At 43.0% G+C, this 14,872-nt stretch overlaps 1 protein-coding gene across 1 annotated transcript in view; it reads right to left on the bottom strand.

Annotated features, from left to right (window-relative positions):
* OPN4 (opsin 4) overlaps window positions 1-14,872 on the bottom strand; it is a 1,042,115-nt gene that overhangs the window by 617,974 nt on the left and 409,269 nt on the right. The window contains exon 3 of the mRNA XM_085615055.1: window positions 3,206-3,339. Within this exon, the coding sequence (XP_085471181.1) occupies window positions 3,206-3,339 (134 nt within the window). The remainder of the gene's footprint in view (window positions 1-3,205; window positions 3,340-14,872) is intronic.

Below are 14,872 nucleotides of genomic sequence, written 5' to 3'. Positions count from 1 at the left end.
AATCATCAAACTGCAGTTTGCAGATAGAATATAGCTCCATACTCAATTTCCAGAGTGTGTATCTTTGCCGTCTCATCTCAACAATACCAGAAGTGACAGCAGGCGTGGATCTCAGGGAGATTGGAAGGCTGACCAATCACTGCTTTGTATTCAGCTGAAAAGATGGCGTGACAAGCTTGATGTGGCATAGGAAGACCGTTTAAATATGAGGGTAGGGGGTGACGCCTATCAATTGGGGGGGGGGGGTGCTTTGAAAAGTAAACATTCTTGTTGACATTAATTTATAGGATTATTAACCACAACATATGTAATCAGGAATCTGAGTTAGACTGTAGCGTTGCTAACTACAGAGCCAGTAACAACACACAGTTCATAGCTCCCATTCCCCTTAATTGGTTCTAGAGGAACTTTTTTTCTGTGAGCAGGAACATCTCAAATTTGAGTAGCTGACCTTAGATGTGATGTGTGTGGAGTCCAGTTGAAACAGTTTAAAAAAAAAACAGAACGTGATGGGGTGGGGATATTTACTTGGAACTGTGCTAGACTGTACACTAAACAGCTCTTTGTTTACATTACACACATTTTGACACATATTTACAATTACATTTGAGAGACTGGAGGTTGCTCAGAATGACATGCTTTTAATACACATGCTGAAGCCAGAATTATATCCCATGTTGCAGGTTACAAAGGCCAACATGAGTACATATGAATAGGGGAATAATAGTAGTGTCTCTCCAAATTCCAAAAAGGTTGCAGGAGCCTGTGGGTAATAATAATGTCCGTTTTTTTGCAGCTCCTCTCTTCGACAAGGGAAAAAGGTGTTTCTCAACATTACGCAGAAACTATTTTTGGGGCAAAAGAAGCTTCATGGTTACAAATTTAATTAGGTGTTAAAATCTGAACTGTCTTTAAATCGAAGTCAGTTGGAAAATAAAAACAGGTGTGTGTCGCGCTCTTATTACCTACTTCCCCCTTTGAAAAGCATAAAATGCAAGGATGGACATTTTTCATGTGTTGTGCTCTCTCCCTCTATGACCGCACTTTTCTATGAAAACAAAAGAGCAAGGGACTATACAGAAAGCCATTGTCATTTCCACTGCTCTCCCACTTCCAACCATACCACAGATAGTTTAATATTCTATGTCTGTGAATCTCCAAGCAGTAGATAAAAAAAATAAGCAAGTAAAACCTCCTTAATCAAAGGTGAGCCGTCAGCGCGGTATATCCGTGCATGTTCATCACTGCCTTTCTTTTTGCGTACCTGTGTTGCATGTGTTGGAAGGGAGGCAGAGTTTTTCAGCCCAAGCACATTCATAGAGTTATAAGCCAAAGTCTCGAGTGCAGCTGATCGAAGGGTGAAAGTCACACAGAGGCAATGCCACAGCAAAGTCCCTGAACGCGACTACCAGCACAAGATGTTGGAAGGTAGGGGGGCCAGAATGGAGGAAGCGATCCAGAGGAGATGGTGAAATAAAGATGCTGAAGAGGAGGCAAGAGAGACAAGGAAGTGTGGGACAGGGCAGCGCAGAGGGATGAAAGAGTCAGTGAATAGAGACATTCAAAATAATGTGGTGGCGGGGCGAATTCGAGGAAAAGCAAGGAAAAGACAAGGAAACAGCAGAAGTTACAAAGAGCATCAGTCAAGGAAAAGAGACAAGAGATTGGAGAAGTAGTGAAAGGGGTAGGAAAAAGATAGGAAACAAAAGTGCTGTGAAGAAGAAACTAGAGAGCGAGACCAAGAAGAATAGAAGCATAATAGTAGAAGAGGCAGGCGGGAGAAAGAATAGAGGTAGGGGACGGAAATAATAAGAAAGGTGTGGAGGTGATATAAAAATGTGAAATAGGTAGTGGACAAGAGGAGAAATACAGGTGGGGGTGAGACATGGAAGGAGGTTGGAGAAAATAGCTGTGGTCTTAACAAGCTAGGCGGAGAGGTACAAAAAGGTACAGAAATAGGCAAAAGACAGAAATAGGGAAAAACAGAACTAGGGAAAAGATTAATTGAGAAACAAAGAAGTGATGACGGTTGGATGGTCGATGAAGAGCACTAGAAAAAGAAGGCAAACGGAAATGAGAAATTGCTGCAGAGAGGAAAGATAAGAGGATAGAAGCAAATCCGATGAGGAGTAAAGCGGCAATAAGGATGGGGTAAGGAGGCAAGAATAGGGTGATGGAGTTGACAGAAGAGACAAGTGGGTGAAGAGAGGCCGGGAAGGAAAAGAGCAGTGGAAGAGAGGCAGAGAAATAGAGATATGGTTTGGGAGGAAAGAGGGACAATCAGACAAGAGAGAAAGAGACATAAAGACAAGCAGGGGGGCTGAGGATAATAAACAGAAGAACTTGGACGGTTGGTAACAGATAGCAGGGGGTGAAGCAACATACAGGTGTCATGGCAAAAATGGGCAGGAGAGAGGGGCACGATGTGCAGGGAAGAGGGAAAAGAGACCTAGAGGTAGAGGATGCAGGGTAGAAAGGGTAGTGTGGTTGGAGGATGAGGTATCTGGCTTTGATGGTGACAGGGTCCATCACGGTGTCCATTACCATAACTTGCTGTAAGACTCCTACTAACCTCATATGGTCACTGAACTGTCAGAAAATGGCTGGACTGCAAGTGTAGAAGCAAGTAGAAATGCAGTGGTACCCTCTCTTGTTCCTCCAAGATATTTTATTCATCTTGCTGGTTGATTGGCAAATTCAAATCCAATGAACCATACACAAAACGTGGGAATACTATGATTTTTTTCTAATATAAAACGTTGTAGATCAAACTGTTCACACACTTTGCTTACTTATCCCTTCTATTTTGAACATTAACTTTTCTATATGCTTTTCTCTGAACTGCCTATTGTGTTGAATTTCAACTTGCCCTTAGAAATGAGCCAAAATGACCAGGCATTTAACAAGATCACGTTAAGATCTGATGACCAACGTACAGCGACAGCTAAATGCTGAGTGAAGGTATGTTCCAAGTACACTTATTTATGTGTAACCAAAATGCACCTGTGGATTTCACGATGACAGTCTCAGTTTCTTTATCTTATAGACAGACCTTTCTTTGTGAGTGACTGTGAGTTTGATAAAATATGTAAATTCAGGAGAAAAAAAATTCTCAATTTCATAGGCATTTTGCAGGTCTACAAATGTGTTACCATCACAGATCAAACACAGATGTCAAAGACCTAATGGATTCTTATATACACACCTTTCTCCCCAAATATCCACCGCTTGTGAAGACTCGTAGTAAAGAAAACAGGAGCCTGAGTGATGGACATGAGGAAGTCGGCGATGGCCAGGTTAATGATGAACATGTTCGCAGGGGTCCGGAGGCTGCGACTCCTAGAGAAACAGGGTGAGAAGATGCAGTGGCAGGGTTACTAAAAGAGGGTGCGGACATCGAAGGGGGTCTACCCCCTCACAAGGAGCATGGCAAAACAAGGCCTTTAAAAAGATTTGGAAACAAAAAACATAATGGGCTGTATCACGTGTGCTTCACTGCAATGGCAGAGGCGTAACACAGGTCTCGCAGCCCCCGTGGTGCGGGGGCCCCCTCGGCACTGCACTCTGGCCAGAGAGCTCCAGATTGAGCCTGGAGGGGGCCCCTCTTTGTATGTGCAGGGAGGTCCCCTCAATTTTCGTTACGCCAGTGTGCAGTGGCACAACAAAACTTGAACCCCCTCCACCCCCCACCCTGCAAGGTGCATGGACCCCCCCTCACTCAATCAGGAGCTATCAGGCCAGAGCACTATGCTGAGGGGCGCCCCTCAAGCTCGGGGCATCCCACACACCGCGGGGGCTCCGGGTGCCTATGTAAGCCACTGCTTCACTGGTGCAGCGCAGAGCCGAGCGCCTGTTTTATGCGTCTGCAAGGCGTAGAGTTAATTCATTTATCCCACTATTTCTCTGAGTGAGGCTTTATTTTATTTTTTTGTTTCGTAATTCTTTATTGAAAGTTAAAGAAGAACATAGCAATGTCAGTAAGTTACAGCGTAACATATTCGCGGGGGTCTTTTGTTATGACAAGTACATCTGTGCCATTTGCAAAGGAAAACTGCACAGAACAGAGGGAAGGGGGAGGGGGATGGGGTACACAAGGAACAGGAAGTAAGGAATAAGATAGGGAGGGAGGGGAAGGGATGGGTGGGGCTATAATAGAAAAGGGGGGGATCAAGGAGGTAGGCGTTGTTCATAGTGTATGACATTAGGATAGATTATGCGGGAGTAGACCCAATGTTGTGACCTGTGATAAATAGTAGACTAGTTCGGGGAAGGGCTAAATGCAATAAGCGATGAGGGATCTACATCCAAATGAGGATATCGTATGGTAGGCTGTAGTGGCAATTACCCTCACAGGAGGAGGCTTCATTTTTAGACAGCAGGGCTCAGCAATAGAAAGAGACAAACCTTGGCCACTGCTTCAGAGCTGTACTTCCTCAAAATAAAGCACTAACTCCGGGGAATATCGTGTTAAATTAATTCACTTTACGCCCTACAGGTGCATAAAACAGGAGCTCAAGTGTGTGCTTTGCCAGAAATGCCACTCATAATACTTTCCAAGCGTCCAACAATCAAAATAAGTTTATGCACTGGTTACTTTTAGTTGTCAATATATCATAACTAAAATGCACGCGACTTTATGATTAATTTGACTATGACATTGACAGTGGGCATATAGAGGCAGAAAGCGAGACTGCGTAAAATTGAGGGCATCAACCATCCACCACACTCTGGTATTTCCAAGCTTCTATTCGATCTATTACTTGATCACTGAGTTAGAGGATGTGGTGTGTTTCATTTTGCATTATCATACCTTAGGAAAATGGCGAAAATCTATCAGACTTAGAGGTTAGCATTCCAGAGTACTATTTGTACATTCACCTTTCAAACCACTGATGCTGCAGATCACACACATGGCATTCTCCCATTGGAGAGCCCTATATCACCAGAGCAGGTTGATACCAGCTTCCATCCAAGCTGGATAGGGCAGACGTACACAAATTATGACGTTAACCTTTAATGTTGCACTTTTAAGAAGTAAGTGATTGCTAGCTGAGTAGCAGGCAAAGGTCAACTGTCTACACAGAAGTCACCTGTGCACCATATTTGAAATTCAAAAACCCTGCCATTCTTCCTGCATAAGTAACCTCTCATCCCCAGCTCTATCCCTCACTGTGCGCCCGCACCTAAGAATATGCTCCCTACCCTGAAGACATGAAAGCTTGTGTCTGGCTTTGAAAGCGCACTGCTCAACATGTTCTGGGCTGTTCTGTCACTTTCTGCCAGTGGTGTTGGCAAGTTAAGAGTCTACAGTAGGTACTCTACAAAGTTTTATAGGTTCCAGAGCAAAGCCATAGGCTCTGCTTTCTAGGGGAGGAAACCAATGTGTACCCTAATCCTTGCTTGATGGGGGCCATGGCTCCCTCATGCAAAACTACAGAGAGCTAGGAAGCTTTGCGACAAATGTTTCCAATTCCCGGGCAAGATACATTTTATCTGTATTGATGTAGTACATAAGGGCTAAAAAGAGAGAAAGAGAGACAGAGAGAGAGAGAGAGAGAGAGAGAGAGAGAGAGAGAGAGAGAGAGAGAGGGATGATTTAAGGAGAGAGGGAGAGACAGGTACATCTACTAGAACTTGCACAGAGTGACTGGCATCCAATGGAAGACAGCGGCTTCTTTCACAAACAAAATGGTAATTCGTCAACCTGGTTGTTTTTTCCATCTGTTTTGCTTTTGAAAAGTCATGGAAAATATGACCTCTAAAAATTTCCAACATGCTGTCACCCACTAACAACACCACAGGACCTCGAATGAGGCTGCCCTCTTCCCCCCTCAAACCGATGACCTTCAACTACATCCAGCACACCAGCTCCATTGAGGAATGCTTCCTCATGAGATGCCTGAATGTGTGTCTCTAAGTCTTTGCCCCTTCCTTCTGAAGAAGGAGCCCCTGTCTCTTTTGCTTTCCTACCTCAGTCCTAATCACCTATCAGTTTATTGTATCCATCACTTCTGCTCAATCCTAAGCCTGAGCAGGATCTGTAAAGTGTGGAGCAGCGTAATTTTAGCTCCACCCTTACACGTCACAGAACCGCAATTTATACATCCACCTAGCATCATATACTCTGCGTGCCTAACTTTATTAATGGGAAGTGAAGTATTCAACTATATTACTGAAATGCATTTACTTTAGAAACTAGTTATTCATAAACGTGTGAACATTAATGTTTAGCCTAATCATGAGGAAATTTAGTTCTCGTACATATTTAAACTTATGTCTCAAGTTATCTTGCATTTATTTGAAAGTGCATTACACAATGTAAGCATGAACTCATTTATCTAAGTTACATTTATATTGCTGCATTTATTTTGAAGGTATACATGCACATAAGATTATGTATGCGAGTGCACATTTAGAGTTCACCTAAGCTAACTTAACTAGGCCTGAATGTAGAAATGCATTTTTCTGGTTGCCTTGCATGTTCTCTCTTCTGCAGATACAGTTTCAAGGCTTCATTAGCTGGCGAAAGGAATGTGGTGTATTAGTGAAATCGAGGCCTGAGAAGAAAAGCTTCGCAGAGTCGTGAAGAGCTGATGAGCTGGAGAAGGTGTCTATTCATCATGTATCAGTAAACGGTGTTCTATCCAAGGTTCTGTGAATCCCCAGGTTTCGTGAGATGGAACAATGTTGAAATGTTACATCTGTGCATGTGAAATGCAATTCTATTGGTTCCTGGTGTGAGGATCAAACTATGAGAATGTATATGTGTGTTTTAATTCTTGTAATCACTGTTAGAGTTTATAGCAGATCCCTTTGGACTTTAAGAGGTACAGACCTCTCTGCTTGCCCTGTTCTTGAGAGTGTAAAGCTATATGCTAAACTCTTGTTTCCTTTTAAAGGATTTCTACTGGAATCCTCACAATGCTGACACCTTCCTGCTTCACCTTCTTATTCTTTAAATGCATCTGAGATTTTTTCATTAGAACCCTCCTCAATCCAAACTTATAGCCCTGCTTCGAGACTTTTGCCAATTGTACTTGTGTGGCTGCGCTTGTCGCATACTGATGCACTCAAACTGAATTTACTTTGTCGACTAACGCTTCCTTTCTGAATTCTATACCAGAAATATGCTTCAATTGAATTGATTTGAGTTGATTACTAATTTGTAATAAACCCACTTAACTTTAGTTACCGATTCCTGGTTCTTATTGTGTGGTCAAATGGGCTACACATATTTGAATTGTTTTATTGAGTGCTAACTCCTCCACTCCTCAATCAACCACTAAGGTCTGTCAAATAAGAATTGTAACTGTGTGCCAGAGCGCCATCAAGAGCTAAGACTTGCCCGCAATAAAAACCCTCAACTTGGCAGGAGGCACCAACATAAACTTCACTTCTTTCACCCCTTTTACTCTCTCACACAATTTTCAAGCTGTGATAATAAATTGGGGGAAAAAATGATATTTTAGATTTTTCGAGGGTCACCTGCAATATCACTTCTCTGTGCCTGTAGGTGAACTGGCTGATTATTATTGCTCACATTGGCACTCTGGGTGAGGTCTTGGGCATCAGAGAATAGGGTGTCCTCTCCACAGTCCCTTTATGGCCACCTAGGATGGCAGCAAGTCCTCTTGAAACCTTTACATGGAGGGGCCCTCAGTACATTCAGGCAATCTCACAATCTGCATGTACTTTCTACAGGAGTGGACATCGGAGTTCTATGGACCCCCTTCCAATAGTCCTAAATGTGAAACAGTGAACCTTCCCTTTAAAACTCTGCACCACAGCTTCAGTAAAGAAAGCTGACATTTTAACCACTGTTTAAGTTTTATTCTTCATTCACCAATGAGCCATCTGCCTCATTTAAAAAAAAAAACGTTGGTATATATTTTTGGTGAGTTCATGATGGTTTCTAACATGATAGGAGTGTTATAACGTAGGAACATCTAGCCATAATTTGCAAACACGTTTGCAAAGGTATCCATGTCGATGAGCTGTGCCTCGAGGAACAACATGCTCCTGACCATATTGTCAAATATGTAATTATCTTGCAAGAGTGTAGTACATGTCAGTTCACGATGCATGCCATTCGCGCTACATGACCTGAGAGACACCACCTGGTAGTGCCTTACAGCTCAGGCATGAGACATACAAGCAGGTTAATTGTACTGGTGAAGAGGAAACATTGCTTAACAATTTAATCTTTCTCCCAAAGTTCACAAACAGTTACATAAAAGGTTTCCAGTTAGGTCAGAAGACCATCAGTCCTTACTATTGACAACTGTAGAGCCAGTCACAGTTGCTTCAAAGTTATTGATTGTTCTGGTTCCCTTCTAGATTTGTGACGGCAACATAGTCTCAGGCTCACTATTGCAATGATCATGAACTATGGAAGTTGTCCCTTGTTTTGTTGTGACGCCCTACTGCACAAGGTGGAGTCATGCACTAATAATCACACCTAACTGCAGCCAACTCTGTTCTGGAGAAATGAGCAGCAACAGTGCAATAGGATGGTACAAGAAGTCCCTCTTCCCAGTAGAGGCCACTGTTCTAAATTATGAGGCTGCCTATCACCACCAAGTGCAGAGATGCCGTACACGACAAAAGAGAAAAAAAGAAAACAAACGGTGAAGCTGCATGTCACCGTCAGCCAAACCCAAATGAGGAAGAAAAAAGCAACCCTGTCAAGCAAATTCCTCAGATTTGACTATTCAGTACATTTCAGAATTATTATTACTAATTTATTTGTAGGAGTAAACCATCACCAAAGTTATTTATACACTACAACTTTACACATGCGGGCTAACAAACACTAAAAAGCAGATACAGAGGCAACAAGACTTAAGTGACATAAAGAGGGTACATTGAATGGCCAGAGGGTCCGCAAAAGGAATACGTCTTTAAGTTTTGCTGAAGAAACTGGTGCTCTGAGTGTGTTTAGGGGTCAGAGCAAAGGCATTCCAGAGATTGGGTGCCAGCACCAGAGGGCTTTACCTTCTCATCGACCCATTTTGAAGTGAGAGATCTGATATGAGCCCTTAATGCTGGATTTAGAAAGAAAATAAGGTCCACATTTGTAATAGGTCCAATGAGTGAGGAAGATAACCTTGAAGTTGACTGGGCGTCAGTGCAGCAAAAGGCTTGCCTGAGGTATGTGATCACATTTTCAAAGCTAACGTGGTAGTCTCATGCTCATATTGTGAAGACGATAGTCATTGCAACTCAACCTTCAGGAGGCCCAGGCGATGGCATTGCTGTAGTCTCTCTTGGAGACAGGAACGCAGATAGAAATCTGTCAGAGGAGTTGGAATCGCAGATGACTAATGGAGGTGACTTCTTGGGTTTGGAGATGAAAGCACAGGTCAGAGTCAAAATTTGGGCCCAAGTTCTTAACCGGTTTGACTGGATCCAGAGAGATCCCCGAAAGATTGGGCCACACCAATATCTGAATGCATTGCTGATCCTTCTTCTCTTGTCAAAACTGGTTGAAGTAAGAGTGACTCTTTCCTGTAGCCTCTGTGTTCCTTAATTCTTAGGTATATCAAATGGAAGCAACAGCTGTCTCCTTAAAGGGTTACTGATTGAGAATTGTAGTGATCTCTGACACTCACAAAAGTCACACTGGAGTATGTGAGGGCTAGATCCTAATGGAGCATAGCATCAGGAGCAGATAAAGAGATCTAGATGTGCTCTAGTCTGCCCACAGTAGAAGAATAAAGGGCCCACAGAACACCACCATCAACTCCTTCACTAGGCTCATTAAACATTGGATTTTTAAATCAGCAGTGAAGCCCAGGTACGACTCCCAAAGTCTCATACAGCAGCAGCTCTCATGGGTGTCTTCCCCCTCCAGTGTGCATTTAGGAACACTTGTTGCAGGTAGGTTCAGCCTCCACTTCAGCAGCTATTTTCACTTTGAATTCATGGAGATACTTCCTACGACCAGGATACCAAAATATTCAGGATATTCCCACAAGTGTTTAGGTAGCTATCTGAGGCTGATTTAACTTCTCATTATGCAGACCTTTTCAGGGCTAAAGGTCAACCTAAGGAGAGGACTCAATCAGGTGTTCATCCACCCATGTGTTCAGTTATACCCCCTGTGCCAGCCTTTGTGAGTGTTCCCAGAACTCTGATCCTCTGAACCTGTTGATGTCAACATGGGCAATAATCCATATCTTACCAGCCGATGTGTGCCCACTAATATTACCTCAGGTCCCCTGCAACGTGACTGTGTTGTTCATTACCTAGCACCAGGGCACCATAGCTAGAAAGTGTGGGGGTACGCAATCAGTTTCACATTTAACTAGTCATTTAGCCTCAATCATTTCCACTGAGATGGAAGGTTGAAGTAAACCCAGCATGATGCTATATCTGCAGATGGTCTGCATTGTAAAGGAAGCTTGGCCTTTGGCTTAGGCTTTCAGTCAATTTGTTATAATAGGATAGATACGGACATATTTAACCAGAAGGATTGCACTAAGTCTTGACTCAAAAGGATTAAGTTAGAGGATTTTACATGGACAATACTCTGCATGTTGTTGTTGTTGTGGCCCCTGAAGGCTCAGATCTGGAGGGAGCCTTCTGCAACAAGGTCTACAGGAAAAGGAAATTAGAAATTGCAAAGACATTGCTACACAGCAGACCACAACAGACCCAATATTCCTTCAAACTCATGAGGGTTTAGGACTTGAAAAAGCATTATGGAATGTGAGTTTGGTGATCATGGATCCTGCCCTGCCTCTTATCATCATGACATTGGGGAAGTCTATATTGGTCCATGTAATGCAAGAAGGATATTGTTTTTTCTCTCACCCTAAGCCTTTGATAGTGTTTATTTGGCTGAAACTGAGCACCCTAATTTCAGTGCCATTGAAATTTTCCTTGGAGACTGTAAGGTTTTGAAGTCATACTGGTACAATAACCTTAAATTCCAGTTCCCAGTCACTGTGGGTCTCCAGTGGGTGCCCAAGTAAAGTGCTTGTTCTTGCCAACTTTAAATATTGACCATGCCATTTAGTTCCAATATGCAGGCTTTAGAATCTGGTAACTGTTGGTGACATACTTTGGGTGTTTAACTCAATTACAAACGCTAATGTTCACAAACTATTTATGTTGAATTGTCAGTCATTTGGGCTAAATCCCTGTCACGTAGGATCTCTAGTAAACCCTGGTAGAAGGCTGCCAAATCATAGCAGACTCAAAAGGGTATGGTATTGTGTCGAGCAATTTTGCCCCATAGAAAGTTAACTCAGGAAGTTCATTCTAAAAGACTAGAGACCCAGGATTTTACAAGACTACACAAAGACGCTCAGTCTATCCACCATAGGATAACTTTGTCCATAGCTCCTTATATTTTTTGTTTTGTATTGATATACTGCATAAGCACTAGTAAATGTGTTTCATGTTATATCTCAGTCCAAAATGTGCTAGGGCCTTCTGTTTTGTTATTGTTCTTGATTTTGCCTGCATAAAATAATCTTACATCTGAATATACCATATATTCTTTATCAAGATGTAGTTCTGGCTCTACATTGACCTCTTTGTGTCATAGAGTATCGGAGTTTCAAATCCTCTGCCATGCTCTGGATAAAGCCTTGACTGTTAGCCTGAAGTACACAAAAAAGTGATTGATGAAGTGCTTGAATTAATCTCAGCCACTGGTAACTACTCGGGCCACATCCATTTCATCATTAGTTTGAAGACCAAGTCCACCTCAGTTTGGATCCATCCATATACAAATCAGTATTGACCCTGCTCCAATAGGAACAGCACAGTCCAAAGTGCCAGGCCAAGTTCTTCTTGAACCAGCATACAAGCAACCCAGGCCCAGTTTTGTCCTTATTAGTGCTCATCAGCTGGGTATAGCTTGGGTCCGGTGGCACAGTGTGCACAGCACCCACATCGGGGCATACCCATCCCACTTAGACTGCCACACTGAAGTATACAAAAAAGTAATGGATGGAATTCTTGAAATAATCTCAGCTACTAGTGATTACTCAGGGGCTGGGTCCCAGTACATCGATAGTTTGCACACAATGTTGCATGAGTTTGGGCCTAGCCATATGCAAATCATCCTTGACTGTTAGCCTTTACTACTTTTGGAGAGCCAAATGTACGTAGAGAGAACAAAATGAGTACTTGGTCAGCCAACTCAAGTGCAATACTCTCTGTGGAAACTCCCTCCACAGATTCTGAACAGCAATAACTGACTGTCCCAGACAGTCCCAGAAGAAATGGTCTCACTCCCCCAAGACCAAACCTTTAAATGACAGTTTTAAAAACTCTGGGATATCCTACAAGTGTAATAGTCTTAAATGTGAGTAGTTATCATATAAGGGAACATATAAAACATTATCAAGGGCCCATCTTAACAGAGTGCCTATCAGAGTGCGTACTGTAATCTGGACACAGATATTCATCATAATTAGGAAGGTAAGAGTGCCCCATGTACAAGCTCCTGTTTGCTCTATTCAGTGGCAGTTAAAACTATCTCCTAGAGCGTGTAGGATAGCTGTTAATTTACTTTAGCAACAGTGATCTAATTGCATAAATGGGCAGGAACTGGCCATCATTAGGCATGATGCTAATGTGCTACTAACAGGGTAGATGTATTACATAACAAGGGGACTCCAATTTATTGAACCTGGGGTAATAAATAGTTTCAGAAAACAATGGGTCCTTTAAGGCCAGTGGATCTTGATTGCGATATTTTTAGAAAGAGACAGTAAGTCATATACATTCTTAGGACACAACTTTATACAGTGTATCAAAAGCAAGATTGGGCAGGACACATGAAAACATTGTCAAGCAATTAATTTATTCATTGCACAATATTGTTTCAATTTGCTAAGGAGTTCATGAATCTAGTGCTCACAGGTAAGTGAAAAAGTGTGCTTGTGGAGGGTGAGAAAAATGAAAGACATGCATCGAATTAACAACAAGAAGAGACTCCTTTTGGGCACTTTTTTGTATATTAAAAAAGGAGTTAGGTTGTTCTATGGTTGACGATGTTTCGATCTCATGTAATGGAGATCATCAACAGGACTGGTGTAAGAGCACCTAATATCTATAAGATAAAGACAAAGATTGTGGGTCTCAGACTATTAACCTAGAACCTGCATACTTATGATGTTGTTTATTATTTATTATTGATATATATCAATTAAAACTTGCCTAATTATTGGAGGGAGAAAGAAAACTTAATTAAAGAGAACTAAAGAGAAAACGTAAAAAGATAGAGGGGAGACAAAAAGCTCCTAGCGTTTAGGCAGTGACTTAAAGAAAAAAGCTACTAAAGGGGAAGGGCATGAGCCGCAATTTATGTGTAAATTGAGGAGTGTTACACTTGGGGGTCTCTAGTTGGCACAGGTATGCACTTGTGACAAATAGGGACCCTCTCCTCTAGTCAGGGTAAGGGGGTACACTCCTAAAATAAACCCTGCTCACCCGCTTGGTAGCTTGGCACGAGCAGACAGGCTTATCTCAGAGGCTGTGTTTAAAGCATTTGTGAACACATACAGTAACCAAGTGATAACACTACAAATGGACACCACACAGGTTTTATGTCAAAAATAAGTATTCTTTATATAGATTTACCACAAGACCATTAAACCACAAAAACACACAATACTGTTACTTTAGATGGTAGAATTGTGCTTAGTTCTCTTAAGTTCTTAAATGCGACACTTTAAGTCAATGTGCCTTTTAGATGCGACACGCAGGGCAATGAAAGTGTTGTAACGATGTTGATGCGATGACGTTTTTGGTGCAAAGAAATAAAGACGTGAAGATCTTCCAGATGCGATACGCTTCTCTGATGTTGCGAGAAGACTCGACTCGATGCTTCAGCTGCAGCGGCGACACACTTTACGCGATGCGACGACAGCGGCCTTGGCAGCGACACTCTTCTCCGACGTCTGCGAGACGCTTCCGCTCGATGCGATGTTGCAGCGGCGACACCCCTTTACGCGATGCGACGACAGCAGCTCCAACGGCGGCACACTTCTCCTTGGATGCGAGGCGCTTTTATTGATGCGGTGAAATGCGACAACTACGATGGCTGCGATGGCGACATGCTTCTTCCTCGATGCGAGACTCTTCTCTTGATGTGGTGCAATGCGTCAGCTACGATGGCTGCGATGGCGACACGCTTCTTCGGCGTTGCGAGACACTTCCTGGATGATGCGAGATGATTCCGCTCGATGCGATGCTGCAGCGGTGACACACTTTACGAGATGCGACGACAACAGCTCCGACGGCGGCATGCTTCTCCTTCTTGAGTCGCGCTTCCAGCTCCTTGCGACACGCAGTCCCTCAGAAGGCACAACAACAGCAGCAGGCACTTCCAAAAAACTCTGGGGAGCTGGGGGTGAAGACTGCTGTTCCTGAGACTTCAACAGGAGGCAAGCTCTTTTCCAAGCCCTTGGAGATCCTTCACAAGTTGAGCAAAAGTACACACAAAGTTCCTTTCTCCTCTCTTTGGCAATAAGGCAACCATTGCAGGCCAATCCCTCAGGTTCAGGGATAGTTTCCTCCTCAGATTCTTCTGGTTCCTCCCTCAGCCGAGGTTCTTCTTGTTTTCCCAAAGTGATCTAAATTCTTGGGATCAGGGTCCCAATATTTATACCCAGAAATCCTTTGTCCTCTGAAGGCAGAGGGGCCTTTGCCCAGTCCAAACTAGTTCCTGAGCACTCTGTTTACCAGACTTCTCCTTTCCTTTCACAGTGCAGGGCAGAAACATTAGACGCCCCACAGGAGGTGGAGCCAGCATTGTGGAAGGCAAGTACAGCACTGGAGCACTTTGTTGACAGGATTCCTTCTCTTCATTCACTGTGCAGGGCAGAGACATCAGCCGCTCCCCAGGAGGTGG

Source organism: Triturus cristatus, chromosome 1_2 (assembly GCF_964204655.1).
Source record: "Triturus cristatus chromosome 1_2, aTriCri1.1, whole genome shotgun sequence".
NCBI classification, from domain to species: Eukaryota; Metazoa; Chordata; class Amphibia; order Caudata; family Salamandridae; genus Triturus; species Triturus cristatus.
The sequence above is the reverse complement of the archived record's forward strand: the minus strand, read 5'-3'. Positions and strand labels throughout refer to the sequence as shown.